Genomic DNA, 18,290 nt, shown 5'->3' with positions numbered 1-18,290 from the left:
GCAGGCAGAGGTTCATAAACCAGGTCAGAGTCAGGCAGGTACAGGACGGCAGGCAGGTTGAGGGCAGGCAGAGGTTCGTAAACCAGGTCAGAGTCAGGCAGGTACAGGACGGCAGGCAGGTTGAGGGCAGGCAGAGGTTCGTAAACCAGGTCAGAGTCAGGCAGGTACAGGACGGCAGGCAGGTTGAGGGCAGGCAGAGGTTCGTAAACCAGGTCAGAGTCAGGCAGGTACAGGACGGCAGGCAGGTTGAGGGCAGGCAGAGGTTCGTAAACCAGGTCAGAGTCAGGCAGGTACAGGACGGCAGGCAGGTTGAGGGCAGGCAGAGGTTCGTAAACCAGGTCAGAGTCAGGCAGGTACAGGACGGCAGGCAGGTTGAGGGCAGGCAGAGGTTCGTAAACCAGGTCAGAGTCAGGCAGGTACAGGACGGCAGGCAGGTTGAGGGCAGGCAGAGGTTCGTAAACCAGGTCAGAGTCAGGCAGGTACAGGACGGCAGGCAGGTTGAGGGCAGGCAGAGGTTCGTAAACCAGGTCAGAGTCAGGCAGGTACAGGACGGCAGGCAGGTTCAGGGTTGCCAGAATGGTCTACCCGGTTAGACTAGAAAACAAAAACTTGAGAACAGGCGAAATGGGAAACATGCTGGTAAGACCTGACAAAAGAAGTCACACTGGCAACAGAAACAGAAAACAAAGGAATAAATACACAGGGGATAATGAGGGAAATGGGAGACACCTGGTGGGGGGTGTAGACAAGCACAAGACAGGTGAAACAGTTCATGGTGTGACACTTTATATGTGCAATGACTGAGCTTGTCTGGCTTAATGGACCAATAGAATAGTCACAAAGCTGCAAACCTCACCCATCTAACACTCCAGGCTGACTCTAGTCCCTAGTGGAAATTACGCCCATGCATCTCTCCCAATGAGAAGTATTTAATCCAACAGCTGCCAAAAATTAGGGTGCATCTGCAGGTATGTAAATATATGCTAATGTAGGCCTCTTTCCTCTCCCGCTGCTTTGAAGTAAGCTAGGGCAAGTGGATGGCTGAGAGTTTGGACTAGCTAGGATCAGGAAGCATGTGCCTGGGGGCTGATGCAGGCACTGTCCCCCGAGTCCTAATGAGACCAATTTATATCATCAGTAATTCACATATACACTCAGTTAACAATATAAATAGGCCCCTTATATTTAATTCATGAAGCCAATCAATGAATAATTGTTATATGTTGCTTAAATTAGGTACATTTCCCATTAAGTACGTTTTTTACCAAAACGGATGATAATTTAAAACTTGATAAGACTTGTTTGTTGTCCCACAAGGCTTTGAGAATTGTTTGGGGAGTTGTGTAGTACGTTTAATTCAATTTTAATTAAATTATGGGAAGTTTATCTCCAGGATTATAGTCTTATAGTCTTATTTGATTTGGAGTTGAAGAAAATAGATACCTCCTTCAGTAGAGAAAGAGTAAGCATCTCATGCCAAGTACACAAGGAGAGAAAATGCCAGAAAAATGTGTACAAGTTTATATCATGTGACAGCGTGAAATGCAAAGAACTGAGGGAAGCTGTGTTTCCGCAGTGTAAATGCCTTTGGGTGCCAGATGCAATTTTACACTCATGAGTGGAATACTGAGGATTTTGGATGTGTGTGTGTGTGAGTATGTGTATTTGTGTCTGTGTGCATCTACATTACCTCTTTGCAAAATAAACACCCACACACTATGAAATATAAGCTGAAGATATAAGAGTGGACATTCAAAGTAAAGGAAGCAATGCTGAGAGAAACATATATGTAGGTAATGCTTCAGGCACCCTACTGTGAATATAAACCATATAACACATTCATAAACAGCTTAAGAAATAAGAAGCACCAATACAGTTTCAGTTATGTTTTTGCAAAATAGGTGCAATGCTAGGCTTGCAAAACATGTGATTTTCCCTATATAAATGACACCAAATAGCACAATCAAATGTCTGAACACATTACAAACACTCCTAAGCTAAATCCTATTACAACAGTATAACCCTTGAAAACATGACATATATTTTTTGTAAGTCGCCTTGTGACCTCTGATAGGTGAGAGGAAAGGATTGTATATAGGAGTACATCTCAATAGTCTAAAGTGGCTTCCTCTCCTCATCTCCTTTCCTTCATCTGCACTGACGTGAAATAACTTGAAGGACAAAAGCACATTCCTGGTGGCAACCACAACATTGCTTTGACCTATCCTGTGTTTTGAGGTGAGTACAGAAAAAGGAGAGGAGGCCAGTTTTTAGATGCACCGCATGTTTCCACGTCACTGCTGGCACCTATTTAGTCCAGAACCATTGGGCCAAGTTGGAAAGGGAACTAGGGAAAGAACTACTCAATAAGAATATTTGGACCTAGACACTGGTTTTGGGTGTGCTTCTGAGGATATCTATAGCGGAGTAAATTGGGCTAATTTGATTCATCCGTTTGCATTTCCAGAGCATTTTTTCATGACTTTTTAATGTTTCCATCCCATCTAAAACGTCTAAAAATAACACATTTGTGGGTCAGATGATACATTTGAAAGACTTCTGGTGTCTGGGAATCTTGGTCTGATTACTGACTCACGTGGTCTTTAAAATGAAAAATGAAGATTCTGATGACTAATTGTGTCACAGTTGTGCCAAGTTGGCTGGATGTCCATTCTTGATACACAGGGGAAACTGTTGAGCGTGAAAGTTTTGCAGTTCTTGACACAAACCAGTGCGCCTGGCACCTACTAGCATACCCTGTTCAAAGCCACATACACAATTAACGGCTCAATTGTCTCAAATCCTTTTTAACCTGGCTCCTCCCCTTCATCTACACTGATTGAAGTGGATTCAACAAGTGACATCAATAAGGGATCTTAACTTTCACCTGGACTCACCCGGACAGTCTATGTCTCTGCAAAGAGCAGGTGTTCTTAATGTTTTATATACTCAGTGTACAATTTACAAATGAGCATGTTGATTTCTGTAGCGTAGTAACTTCGAATGTTTGAATGAACACCTTTAATCCATATGAATACTTTACACTTAATCACAACAAAATAATAATGGGATCGCAATATTGGCTTGTTGGCACCAGCCAACACAAACACCTACACAATGCTTGGTAATACACAGGTACAGTATGTGGCTGTGCATCATCGATTCTGTTTGATGCTCATCAACAGATGGACTTGTTCACATATATCCTTATGTACATATTCTTTATCTTCTTACACTGTGTATAAGACAGTAGTTTTAGAATTGTTAGTTAGATTACTGTTGGTTATCACTGCATTGTCGGAACTAGAAGCACAAGCATTTCGCTACACTCGCATTAACATCTGCTAACCATGTGTATGTGACAAATAAAATTTGATTTGATTTGATTTGATTTGATTTGACATGTTTATGTTCCAACAATGGACCCAAAGTAATGCATGCACATTTGTGAGTCAAGCCAATCTGTCAATTAAGAAAAACAAAGCCTTCGAAAAACCCTGCCTGCTGGTAAGTCAGTGTTTACCAAAATGGGCTTGCAAAGCTTGGTCATGCTGTTCTTTGCACACACAAAAAGCTATGATAATTTATCTTCCATGTGCCTCAGAAATTATGCTGGTAGGCCTCTTTCTTCGGTTCAAAAACATACATGCAAAGCGATTTGTTTATAAAACGTAAAGGGTACATTTCCTATAGTCAAGCAAATGTGACTCACTATCCAATATGGTAATCAACTGTAGTACAGCAGGCTACATTAAACATCATTTTTCTGTGAAGAAAAAGGTGACATGAACGATAGTGGTTACATGTTATAAATAACCACCAATGTTCCCAAGAACCCCCCGCCCCCTCCCCCTTCTTCAAATGGAAGAAATTTACGATGGGACTTGAAGTGCCCTTAAACATAAATGGCCATCGGCAGTAATGGACGGCCTCTCTCAATGGGGTTCACTGGGGTTGCGTCTCAAATAGCACCCTTTTCCCCACGGGCCCAGTGAGAAGTACTGCCCTACATAGGGAATAGGGTTTCATTTGGGACACCGCCTGGGTATCCGCTGCAGCTCTCTCCTTCTGTGCTCCTGACTGCCTTCTGTGCCCCCCGAGTGGCTCATGCGAGTCCAGATAAACAAATTAGGCACGTGGTATAGCGTGTGGATTATACCACCCAATACACATTTGACAGGACACATATCCTTCTTATGTATACAAACACACGCAGACGCAAATATTTATCACAGAAAACACGTAGCACCATTTTCTAGATGTGAGATGCTATGTCAGCATCCACGACCACAGCACGGCAGATACGCTTTTCTGACCGACCGTGACCATGGCCATTACTCTTAGTGGCACGGGACCCGGGCTCGCACCAGCTGGAAAATGGGCTTTTGGTTGGAGGCAGGCAGGGCCTTTAAAAGTAAGCCACATGGAGGGGCAATGAGGCACCAGTAACAGCTCTCCAGCTGGCAGGACCAATTTTTCACGGTGAAGGAAGAAATAGGTCAGCGCCAAGCAGTAGCTGAGCTGTTGCTAAGAATATCGCTGGCTCCAGTGGACATTTTAGGACTCTTAGGTACTTTCTCTCCACAAGGTACAGGTGACTACTCTGTTGTGAGTTTCCAGTGTTTGCCCAGCCAATAAGACAACCTAATGCTCACAAACAGGTGGAATTGGGAAGATATGATTCATAGACTTATGATGTGCCATTTGAGCTGTACCAGGTATCAGATTAGGTTGTGTTTGGATGGTGTTGAGTGCACTGTTGCCCAAATTGACACCTTCAATTCTGTTGATATAATTATGCGAGCAACAGAAATTCCACCCTTGTATCAAACAGTCATGAAGACTCCAAAATCATCCAAAGGTATTTTTTTCTCAATTTATTGGAGGGTGAAGTCATATGTGTTAATGCATGTTGTTGGCTGCTGTGGAACTGTTATATCGCCCTCATAGTTTATTGCCTCTCTGAGATAATATGATTTGAGAACCTCGCCATTTACATTTGCGTCTCCTGTTTCATTACAGTAATGGAGTTAGCTCTACTTTGTGCACTTTGTGCATTGAATAGAAGGAAGGGTCTGGTGCCAGTTGCAATTAAAGGAAGTTAGACACAATTGGAATTGAGACGCCACTCCTTGGAGTTTCCATAGCAATAACCGACGGCATACGACATTGGCGTTGTAATCACTTGGAAATGAAATACAAACAAGCTGTTATTCCTTTTGATGTGTTCTAATATCCCTAGTCCCACTTTCCCTGTTAAAATATAATTACATCTGTAAGTCAGAAAGCACTTTAGCTCTTGCTGAAAGCTTTCACAGAGTCATTGATCACACATAATTGTGTACTTTGAAGTGGTTTCGGCGGTGATAATGTTGCTAGTGAGAAAAACCACAATAAACAAACAAGTCACAACAAAACATGTAATAGAACCAAAGTGTTATTTTTATTAGTAATTCAAATTATTTTATTGTTATGGCACATTCAAATTGACAGATTAAACAACCCATTAAAACATTTAAGAGATACAATTAAGAGTATACTAATGAAAAATAAGTGGTCACCTCAGTGAAACACCAATCCTGGTTTCAGGGAGTATTTCTTAGAAAAAGGAAACTACAGTTAAGGCAGAAAGAGACGAAATGATTTCCCTGCAGAGAGAGAGAGAGAGAGAGAGAGACGCTACAAAGCACAATTAACCCATGTATCTACTTGGTGGAAAACACTTTCCATTTCTACTCGGATACAGATAGTGCATCACTACAGTGGGTATGGCTGTCTCTGCTTCACTGGTGTTTAGATAGTGTAATATAAGCATTCACGACAGGGAAAGTGGCTGGAGCCAATGACACGCAATCCAATAAACAGATGGCCGGTGGCGGTGGCTTTACTGACACCCCCCTCCAACCACGCTCAAGCCCCCAGCCTGTGCGCTCATATTTGGGAGTAATGCATCACATAACCTGTCCCCTGTGGGGTGTCTTAACAGTCTGATGTTAGGATTTATGCCAAGCGATCAAACATGCCTTATTAGCCTAGCGTAGCCTAGCGCTGGGACTAACGCTCCCCCACACTGGCTCAAAGACCTAGTGTGGTGCTAGCCCTCCCTCTCTCCTTCCCCATTTATGACTACATGCTTAATTAGTCTAGCGAAGCGCTGGGGCTAGGCAGCTAGCTCCTTCACCCACTGCTAGCCCTCCCTCTTGCCCATTTATTCTTACATGCTTAATTATCCTAGTGAAGCACTGGAGCTAGGCAGCTAGCACCTTCACACACTGCTAACCCTCCCTCATACCCATTTATTATTTACGCTTGATGATCCCTCTGTTAATTCTGGAAAAGAGGAGTCTTTCATCAATTATGAAATAGCCTGTCTGTCCAAAAGGAGAGATTGTGATGTTGAGGTTCAGGTAAAGGCTTGTAATGAGTCGGCATGAATTATCAGCCATAGAAATAGGATTGCTGGAACAGGCATCCTCAATTAAGTAAATGGTCATGTTAAAGTTATTGATGACTCCCCTATCGCTATTGTTATAAATTGTGTATAATTGCACCCACATTTTGTAGGGATGGTGGTATATTAAGTGCTCTGAGTATCTCGTCTCTCACCACTGTGATTCAGTGTTCCCTTAAAGAAATCAGTGCAAAGGTTCTGAAAGAGCAGCCAAGGCTTAGCCTTCCCCTTCGCCACACACACACACACACACACACACACACACACACATACAGGGAGCCGCTGGGGACGTGTGGATCACTCATTACACTGGTGTGTGTGTAGGGGTGTGTGTTACTCGTCTCAGTGGAGTGTGTATGTGATTTGTATGTCATTGAATCCCCCCCTCGAGCGTCTTTGCCCTCCCCTGATAAAAGGAGTATCTCAACATCTGAGGGGTTGGGTGGACTTCACAGCAGGGATCAGTCACTCTGAAGAAGAGAGACGGAGGGATTTAAAGAGCATGGACCAGGAGTGGAAAAGAAGGGATGAAAAAAGAGAAGAGAACTTGATGGCAGGAGGCAGCTCACACAAGACCATCACCATCACTCCCTTACATCCTTGTCTCTCCTTCCCTCGCGCTCTCTCTCCTCCTGCAGCTGTGGCTTTCTGAGCATGCCTCTTCGACATCCAACGGCTGAGCACACACGAGTGGGGGAAGGAAGAGAAGCAAGAGAGGGACGAAAAGAGATTCGAGCAGACCTAGTTTGGGAAGGCACAGACAAACAGCACCTCAAGTAGGAGCAAGGAGGGCAAATATTTAGAGATTTTCACCTTAAAGGACATTTGAAACTGGGAGAGTTGACAATGCTGTGACAATGTGATGGCCATTCGCAAGTCCTTTTCGGAGGGGGAAAGAAGATGAGAAAGGAGTGAAAAGGGCTTTTCGTTGATGGCTGTGTGTCTCAATGGGCAGCGGGGCACGTCCGGCATTCGATGGTTGACTCTGGTGGAAATTCTAGGACACTCACCTAGAACGGATCGTCGATCAAAGGGACACATTCTTTTTTATTGTTCCACCTGAATCTCCGCATTAGGAGCTTTCGGTCGTCAAGGGGAGAGCATCTTTGAAGTAAGAGCACTTGTTATTGAAAAGGGCAAGAGGCTTCTTGTTTTTCAGGGATTCAACTTCAAAGATAAACTTTTCTAGGTCCTTTCTCTTTGAGGTTGCACACACAGGTCCCTGTTCCCTTCTATGACTCAAAAGGGGTGTACGGGGGATGATTTTGTGGGTCAACAGAAAGAGAACGTTCGGATTTGCAGTTGTTCGTTTCCTTTTGTCAACACAATATATTGGGAATATCACAGTGTTGGGAACGTGTGAGGATTACAATGGAGACGGAACCTATAATTTGTTGCAGTGGATATCCAATACTCACATAATGAACCCTATCCATCATGTTTTTTCACTCCATGCCACGGTATGGAATTAGTGCTGGGGTTGGCAATTCCACATTGGCATCAAACCGGAAATGTAATGCTGCGAATCATTATGATTGATTATGACTGGAGACGTAAGTGTAAGTGCATTGCTGAATCCATTGCGCTTTTTGTTACTGCTCGGAAGAGCTCCGGGAAAAAAATGTATGCGGCAACTTATCTACAATGTCCAACATCTAAAATGATATCAACCACTGACAGAATTACAAGAACATTAAAGTAATAAAAGAGACATTCCCAGTTACTGCAGACACTAAAGGATGACAAATCGATGATGTGGAGGCATTGTGTTTAGAGTGTAGAGTTATACAGTTAGGGCTAAAAAATGTTATATTTCGATTTTTATTAGGATCCCTAGGCAGCAATGCAGTTTCAAATGAACTCTGCTTGACTGTTTCCCTGCTTGCTGAGTACTGAATAGAGGTTGAAGGATAACTATTCATATTTATGAGGGTATTTTGGGGGAACTGATGGCAGGTCATGCAAGTGGACCTGACTTTGTACAAACAGTCATCTGATGATATACCACCAAATGGTGGTATATACCTGATTCAACCAACAGGACTAAAATGAGCTGATGAACAGAGACAGTTACCACAAATGTATTATAATACCTAACCTTCTTTGAACCCAGGTTTTTGCTTTGACCCACAACTTTCATTTTTTTTTTGATTTATTTCGTAACTCTTTTTTTCTTGGACCTATATCTTTTTCTTGGAACTTCATTTTTGTTTGACCTTTGTTTTGTCTTTTGTCTTGGATCTTGGTTTCCTTTTTTTCCTGGACGTTCACCACCTGGTCAGTATGGTGCCGCCACCACCCGCCAACAAGCTTCATGTGTGCTTGTCGGCCGTCTTGATCATGGGCAGCATGGCACTGATGGACGCCTACTTGGTGGAGCAGAACCAGGGGCCCAGGAAGATCGGTGTGTGCATCATGGTCCTCGTGGGGGACATCTGCTTCCTCATCGTCCTACGTTACGTGGCTGTGTGGGTGGGTTCTGAGGTGCGGACCTCCAAGCGTGGCTATGCCATGATCCTATGGTTCTTCTATGTCTTTGTCCTGGAGATCAAGGTCTACTTCGTCTACCAGAACTACAAGGCCGAGGACGGAAAGGGGAGAAGTTTGGACGGTTGGACTGGCGGCGGCGGCGTAGACGGGGTGGCACGGAAAGCGCTGACATTGCTTCTGTCCATTTGCGTGCCCGTGGTCTACATCACGTTGGTGGCCATCGACCACATGGAGTACGTGCGGCCGCAGAAAAAGAAGGAGGAGATCCGGTGTCGACTCTTCTGGGTGGTGGTGGACTTGCTCGATGTCCTGGACGTGCAGGCCAACCTATGGGAGCCTCAGAGGAGAGGGCTCCCCCTATGGGTGGAGGGACTCATGTTCTTCTACTGCTACATCCTGCTGCTGGTGCTCCCGTGCGTGTCGCTGAGCGAGATCAGCATGCAAGGGGTGAACATCGTGCCCCATAAGATGATGCTTTATCCGATTCTCAGCCTGGTGACTATTAACATTATCACTCTCTTCATTCGAGGTGGGAACATGATCTTCTATAGGGACTCCAGGGTGTCTGGGATACTGATGGGTAAAAATGTGATCGCCATTGTTCTCAAGACATGCAGTTTCGTCCAGTATCGTAGGCATCTCGGCGAGGTCCCGTCGCCCGCCCTTGAGGTAGAGATGCAGAAGAATTGCATTGTCCACGGCCCAAAAGTGACTATGCCTGTGCCCATGCCGATGCCCATGCCACCCCAAGTAGTGATTCAAGACTTCACAACGTTTCCCGAAGAGATGGTGTGTGTGAGTGACACAGAGGTTGAGCAAACGTGACACAGGTCTGGGTGAGAAAATAATAAAGATACCTAACACACAAGTTTATTATAGGACATTATAAAATACACATTCATGCGTATAACAAGTTATTAAGCATGATGCCTGCAGGGTTTTTTTTAGTAAAGTGTCACCAGAACAGTTGACACAAGGAAGCAGCGTAGGGTCACGACAGGTAGGGTCACAACCATTTCCTTGGACCAGGGAGGAAATTATTGTAGGAAGAAGTGAATGTGCCCCTCCCAATAAGGATGATCTAATGAAGAACAAAAAACAAAAATGAAAGATTAAAGGGATACTTATACTTGTATAAGATATTGTGCAGAACAAAGTATGATGTACCTTTTAATTTGGGGATGATTTTTTGTCTCTTTGTGCACCTGTAAAACTACCTACAAATATTAATGTGAGGTGCTGGATACAGTAAAGGAAAGATATTCCGCACACTTTACTGATCATTGCTGTGTTTATTATTTTTTTTAGTATTGTGAAGAGGCCGTTCAATGAACAGTAGAGTACCTTCACTCTGACCGGTCCTCCTTTCCAAACTGTTTTCATTCTAATGCTGTTTGAGCGTCAATGTCAACCATTTGTATTGAATGATTTGTCTTTGATAAATGAGCCCTGTATTGAAAGAGTTCAGGTTGTGGTTGTTATGTATTTTGCATTCGATTAAGTGATATGCGTAACACTGAAGAGCTTTAAAAGAAAAAAGAGCAATTTAAAGCATTTATTTTCCAATAATTTTGCAAAGAAAAGTTGGCTTTTTTCCTAGACAATTTCTTACTGTTCACTGTGGTCAACAAAATAAGAAGAAGAAAATACTTTAATGCGACTGGAATATGTGTGCTCAAAAATAGGCATTTATCAAATATGTACTGAATATGAAAATGAGAGACGTCTGCTAACTTGTTCTGACATGCGCTTATGAAGCTGTACGTGTATTATTGCAAAGTATTTGTTTTGAAAGAAGACGTTTGATCAAAGAGAGATATTCTACACACATTTGTGTTCAAACAGAGAAATCACAAGACAACTTCTTAAATAATTGAGGCATGGCTGTTCTCTTCGCTTCCTCCATTCACCCTCGGAAGATGCGTTGACCTTTTTCAAAAGAACAATTTCAGTATACATATGGAAAACTATATCAAGTGCATAATTAACCCAAAGACATTGAATTTGGCAATCAATCAAAAAATAAGGGCATGACGCCTCTGCATTCAGTGTTGGTAGAGAATATATTCCGACTCACAGTATGAACTCTATGTTTGAGAAATGCAACTAATACACAAGATCACAATTCTGTTGACAGTTTTCTCAGAAACACCATGCTGCATAATTGGTGTGGTATCCATGGCTACCAAATATCTTATGATGACTGTGATATCTGCAGTACCAGGAAGATTAGTTAACGATTATTTAACTGTCGCTAGCTAGATCATTAAATATCCTTCTGTATTGTTCTCTGATATTGTTTTACAATGCCTTTACATCAGCACTCTTCATTTACGGTTAGGCTTTGAACCCTTAAAATCACATTATTTATAGAGTAAGTACTACAGTATGCAGGCAATGTTCAAACGAAATATTCCATCTCACAATTTATTCCTCACTATTTGGACCCTAAGGGAAAATAATAAAACACAATAAACTTCATTTAAATATGATCAAGGACACAATGTACACTGCCGTTGGGCAGGTATTCATGTTTTAGGAGGTGTCTGTTGCTCAGGTTGTCTTTAAGGAATGGGTAAGTGAAATGGAATTCATTGAAAGCACATCAACCATTAATACAACTTAATTGTGGAATGCAGTTAATATAGAGTGCAGTGGTCAAATTCTGACCCATACTCACACACATATATTATATATGCACAAATACAGATGCAGTATTTTTTTTGCATCACAGCACAGCGTGCCACACCCGCCTGCGTCAAAATCACCTGCAGACAATGGAAATAACAAATGCCACTCATCCTCTTCATCACCAAGGAAATTAAAGTATTTTGTGCAAGTTTTTCTTTTGACCCATGACTTCACTGCAAAAACTGATGTTTGTCCAAAAGACACAAACATCACTGCAGTCAAACATCCTATACCTATGAGGAATACTTATGTGAGAATGCTGTTCATTGACTATAGCTCAGCGTTCGTTCATTTATGTAAATCCTGTGGTGCAGGAAAATTCTCAGTAACAACAGAGTGATCAAATTAAGAGTCTTTATCTGTAGTCCCCTCCAAGCTCGTCACCAAGCTCGGGACCCTGGGACTGAACACCTTCTGCAACTGGATCCTGGACTTACTGACAGGCCAACCCCAGGTGGTGAGGGTAGGCAACAACACCTACGCCACACTGACACGCAACATGAGGTCCCTCAGGAGTGTGTGCTTAGCCCCCTCCTGTCCTCCCTGTTCACCCACAACTCTGTGGCCACGCTTAACTCCAACAATATCATCAAGTTGGCACCAGCGGAACCCCAAAAGGTGCTTCCAGGAACCTTTTCCCTGAGGAATCTTCCATGTTCCATTTATTATATTCTGAATATGAGTAATAATAACAACAATAATAATAACAATCATACTATTAACAATAATAATAACAAAATAACATTGATTAGCACACTTGTAAAGTCACACATACATTTTATTGACTTTGAAAGTCACAGAAAACTAAACATGCAATCAATAAATAAAGTACAGTCAACCGTTGACAGACGTTCATATTTGATGTGTATCGACAACAAGATAGGAGCCTATACTAAAAATACAATAGTAATTATTGTCATCAACTATACCAACCAAAGACCCCATCTTACTGATACAAATGATATGTTTAGCTACAGTAGAGAATATTTCACAGGTCAATCATGTAGAGAAACTAACAAAGCATTAGCACATCAAATAACACCTTTATAAGTGGTTTCTAATTTTAGTAATTTGGCTGATACAACTGACCTCGTGTTACTTTGTGCTCTGGTCTCCTCTACAGCAAAAAGTTTGCCATTCAACATTTGTTTGTAATTTAACTCTCTCATCAATTGCCACAACACATTTCTGAATGCACCGCAGGGTGCTTCTCCCTGATACTGCATACTCAATGTTAAAAAGGAAATGGACCCCTATTGCCACTCCCAATCCCATGGAGATGTCCTCCTGCTCTTCAGTGAGTAGCTCCTCTCTGTCCAGGAAGAGTTGGATGTGGCTTAGAGGGATTCCCCTCTATTGGTACGGTAGTTCATGGGAACTTAACACACTGTAAGCCAACTTGGATCTTCTTTGAGGAGGTAGGGAAGGATCAAAATGGCCACAGTGACATTGAGACGTTAAAATGGAGGGGGTGTAATAAAGAAGCGAGATTAGAATAAATACAATGAGAACGGCTGCATACTGTAAAGGGTACATAAGGATTGTCATGACGGATCATTGGGACCGAGGTCAAGGGAGCAAGTAAGTCAACTGATGTCAACTGACCTAGTCAGTTGCATAATTAGAGACGGTCTTGTTATACTGCTGGAAGTGTGATGGAATAACAATGTGAGAAAAACATATACCAGCCAGCACATTATGGTCTGGGTAGGCACAATGATGCCCACCCTGTCTGGTCTCAACGAGGGGTACTTTTGAATGAGCGCTGTGCAAACATCCACGTATTGCCGGGTAGTGGAGTACCTTAAGCATAAGAGAAACATACAAGATTACATTTAGACTAACAATTCAAATGACATTGATTGTTGGTGTTGATTATCATCAGGTAAAAGTGTAGTATTTGCTATGCTATTAGCTGCAGTGACTATGACAAGATAATATAGAGAGGGTGAGTATGGCGGACAGGTGTAACAGAACACAATAATCACACTGTAAATACATTCATTCACCATTCAGTTACAAGTGGAAAAGATAAATAACAAAGAAGACACAACAACCACACTGCAAATACATCCAAATTCTTCATAGAGGCTAACCTATTTGTAGATCCATAGGGAGCTATTTTTCACATTGTCTTGCTTTAATCCGAAATACAGAGGACAGTCCCAATACACCAGCGTGAAAGATATACATTAGACACACAAACATGAGATATTAGTTAAAATATTAGTTAGTATCTCTCTCTCTCTCTCTCTCTCTCTCTCTCTCTCTCTCTCACCTGTTTGTGGAGGCTGTGTAAAGATCAATGCTGTAGACGAGAAGCAGGTACAGGGAGTGAACATGAATAACGGGCCGGCCGAGGCATGGGCGTGGGAGCCTGATGGGCTGGCCGACGCATGGGTGTGGGAGCCTGATGGGCAGGCCGAGGCTTGGGCGTGGGGGCCTGATGGGCCGGCTGAGGCATGACGTGGGATTGGAGCCCGATGAGCCGGCTGAGGCTTAGGAGCCAGGCGAGACGACTGAGACATGATGTGGGATGGGATCCTGCCAACCCAACCGGGGCAAGGAAACCTCTCGAGCCAGCTAAAGCATGGAAGCCCGACGAGCCATCTGAGGCACCCCCGGTTCCATCGGTTGCGGCACCCGCACCCGACATAACCAACAAAACAAAAAACAAAAACCACCCTGATCATTTGTATAGTGGTGTCAGCATTCTGTAAAGATCGACGCTGGAGACGAGAAGCAGGTACAGGGAGTGAACATTTAATAACCATGGACAGGAACAGAATACGTGTCTGGACAGGGGAAACGGAAACGACAATCATGTTGACACACGGATGAAACAGACAGATATAGGGAAGGCAATCAAAACGTGAAGGAGTTCAGGTGAGTCCAATGAGCACTGATGCGCGTAATGATGGTGACATATGTGCGTAATGAAAGGCCACCTGGCGCCCTCGAGCTCCAGAAAGGGAGAGCGGGACCAGGCGTGACAGGCTGAGTTTCTCACAGCACCCAAACTCTACAATTTAACTGGACAGGGGCAGAATAAGACAGGGACTGAAGGAGGATGGAAAGAGATAGTGAGAGAGTGTATCACGGGTTTAAATGAGGACTAACATTTCTCAATAACAAAAGTTAGCTAACGTTAAAGAAACTTTAACTAGCTAGCTAGTTAGCTAATGTTAGCTAAAACGTACCAACAATTATACAACAATTACCAGTTAACATTACGGGCTATGTAGCTTGTAGCTCATCCGTTTTTTATCTTCAGTAAGAAACTGCTAGCCATTTGCTGCTAACAGCTGACAACTGCTAGCTATCAACTCCCTCCAAAGACTTTCTATTGGGTTGAGATCTGGAGACTGGCTAGGCCACTCCAGGACCTTGAAATGCTTCTTACGAAGCCACTCCTTCATTGGCACTCCTTCCAAGACCCAGCCACGTTTCATCTTCAATGCCCTTGCTGATGGTAGGCTTTGTTACTTTGGTCCCAGCTCTCTACAGGTCATTCACTGGGTCCCCCCGTGTGGTTCTGGGATTTTTGCTCACCGTTCTTGTGATCATTTTGACCCCATGGGGTGAGATCTTGCGTGGAGCCCCAGATCGAGGGAGATTATCAGTGGTCTTGTATGTCTTCCATTTCCTAATAATTGCTCCCACAGTTGATTTCTTCAAAGCAAGCTGCTTACCTATTGCAGATTCAGTCTTCCCAGCCTGGTGCAGGTCTACAATTTTGTTTCTGGTGTCCTTTGACAGCTCTTTGGTCTTGGCCATAGTGGAGTTTGGAGTGTGACTGTTTGAGGTTGTGGACAGGTGTCTTTTGTACTGATAACAAGTTCAAACAGGTGCCATTAATACAGGTAACGAGCGGAGGACAGAGGAGCCTCTTAAAGAAGAAGTTACAGGTCTGTGAGAGCCAGAAATCTTGCTTGTTTGTAGGTGACCAAATGCTTATTTTCCACCATAATTTGTAAATAAATAAATTTAAAAATCCTACAATGTGATTTTCTGGATTTCTTTTCTCATTTTGTCTGTCATAGTTGAAGTGTACCTATGATGAAAATTACAGGCCTCTATCATCTTTGTAAGTGCGAGAACTTGCACAATTGGTGGCTGACTAAATACTTTTTTTGCCCCACTGTATATATCAATTGTCATTTTAAACACTCCCATCCCAAATTACAACCCATTCTGGACAAGCTCACGGAGAGGAGAGTGAGCCTCTAAGTCAAGATAAAGTCAACCAGAGAGGGAACATAGACAGACACTGCCATCTTCCTCTCCACGATGGGAAAATTAGGGAGTGACTGGCACACAGACATGGTGGAGCCAAGAGATAATTGGTTCCCCCTCAATCATCCCTTCACATGGTTTAAAATATACGTTTACACATGACGACAAGCTTGACCTCTCCCCTCTCTGCGGCCCAAGTAACTGAACCCAGGACAGAGAAAGGATAACTGCAAATGCTCACCACTATAGTACAACAAGATACATTCTAAATGAGAAGTAACTCACAAGCATATAATGAAAATAAAACATCTTATCTATGTTACCCAACTATTCTGATTCTTCCCCAACAACAATCAAAGAGGAGAATATTTATTCTGTCAAGAAGATGTTTTTTTATAGAGGCATACTAAGACAGAATAATATGTAAATGACAACACATAAGTGCAGTAAATTAAGACATTTATAAAAATTCTGGAAGTGAATGCTGGAATTAAACAGTGAACTATGCAAATGAGCAAATAGACGCCAGGCTCAAATAGAAGCCTGTCTCTAATAAGCGCCTGTGGTGTTCAGATTTTTTTGAAGTTTTACGGTACATTACATGATGTATTTTTTATATATTTCTTTATAGTAGTTTGATTAATTATTATCTTAGCTAGCGAATAGCTAACATTTACTCACTTTACTTTATCTGTTGTGTATCCAACCGTCCACGCACTTTACATTTTTTATTTATTTAACCTTTATTTAAACAGGGAGTCACATTGAGATTAAAAATCTATTTTACAAGAGAGCCCTGTCCACATTACAATAAAAACAGAATATTAAAACATACACGTGTATAAAATAATAGAATTCAGCACACAATTAACAAAAATAAACATCACATTCACATCACAATCACATTCAACTACATAGAGGTCCTCAATCAATAATTTAAACTGCCTGAGTGCCGCCAGTACATCTAGCTGCAGTGAACTCTGCATATTGTTCCACAAATTAGGGGCAAAGAAACTAAACACAGATTTTTCTGTGGAGACTGAAGGGATCTCTAGTGTTATCCATTCCTGTGAACGGTTTTGGTAACTTATTATTCTTATCTTAATGAATTACGTTTTTCAGTGACTGTTCTTTTGCCTGTAGTGTGTGTTGGCTTTTCAGTGACTGTTCAAGTGTTTCCTTGACTGCGAAGTTCCATGTGTCTGTTTCCCCAATGTGCTGTTCTGCGTCCCCCATTCTTGTAGATATACTGTGAAGTTGTAATTTGTTTTCTTCAAGTTTCTGGTTAATGTCCTTCTTGAACTCATTTAGTTATTTTCTTACATCTTCTCGAAGTTCCTCTCGTAAGCCTGCGAGCACCTTGCGCAATTCCTCCTTCATCACCCCACGAAATGAGGATTATTTTGCTGCTGCTGTCTTATTTGCGCTAGCATTAGCCATCTCATGTTCATCAACGATTATATCTTCTGCTGTCTTGTTACGGGCTGTTGTTGTAGCTCCGTGACCTTTTCCTATTTTCCCCTTTTCCATTTTGCGTAAGTTATTATAATACTCAGAGTAAATACTTGCATTTAAGGGGGGGGGGATACCCAACCGATGTGCAGTACGAAAACCTAGGCAGCCATTTCCTAAATTGCGTCACCGGACCGGAAAATTGCCATTTTGTTTTAAATTTTGTATAATTTTAAATTCAGAATAATTTTCTGTTGGCACTAATATCATTCCATTCTGCCGTTACCTTTGGTATGGGATGGACTGCTGAATAAACTGCAGGTTGTTCTTGGCTTGTAATATGATAGCAAATGTATCATTTCATTAATTTAGTATTCAACACTAGCACAAACTACAACTTTGTAAGTAAATTTGAAGTAAAAATAAATTAGTAAAGATCTACAGTAAGCAATTAGACCGTTTCAACTTACACTACACGAGTATGTAAAAAATCTCATTCCAAAATCATGGGCATTAAAATGGAGTTGGTCCCCCCTTTATAACATCCTACACTCCTCTGGGAAGGCTTTCCCCTAAAGGTTGGAACATTGCTGCGAGGACTTGCTTCCATTTCACCACAAGAGCATTATTGAGGTCGGGTCCTGATGTTGGGCAATTAGGCCTGGGTTTACAATCCAATTCATCCCAAAGGTGTTCAATGGGGATGAGGTCAGGGCTCTGTTCAGACCAGTCAGTCAGTCTTCCACACCAATCTCAACAAACCATTTCTTTATGGATTTCACTTTGTGCACGAGTTGGACCACCATTCCTTGTTTGTAAACGCACTTTGTAAACGCACGCGTAACGAACTCCATTCTCGCCTTGACCATCAGAGTATTTGCAGTGACGCTTGTTACGCACAGCAGTATTTTGGAAAGTAGTATTTAAGTGTTTTTTCAACGATTTCATTGAAGACATCATGGCGAATAAA

General features: G+C 42.4%; 1 protein-coding gene across 1 annotated transcript; it reads left to right on the top strand.

The window, feature by feature from the left end:
- Positions 1-8,673: 8,673 nt before the first annotated feature.
- Positions 8,674-10,385, top strand: LOC115143584 (transmembrane protein 121-like). Its single transcript, XM_029684083.2, has one exon. The coding sequence runs from the start codon at positions 8,735-8,737 to the stop codon at positions 9,764-9,766; it is 1,032 nt and encodes a 343-aa protein (XP_029539943.1). The 5' UTR covers positions 8,674-8,734; the 3' UTR covers positions 9,767-10,385.
- The last annotated feature ends 7,905 nt before the right edge of the window (positions 10,386-18,290 follow it).

The sequence above is a fragment of the Oncorhynchus nerka genome, linkage group LG15 (genome assembly GCF_034236695.1).
Source record: "Oncorhynchus nerka isolate Pitt River linkage group LG15, Oner_Uvic_2.0, whole genome shotgun sequence".
In the NCBI taxonomy this organism is placed as follows: Eukaryota; Metazoa; Chordata; class Actinopteri; order Salmoniformes; family Salmonidae; genus Oncorhynchus; species Oncorhynchus nerka.
This window is presented reverse-complemented; position numbering and strand designations above follow the sequence as displayed.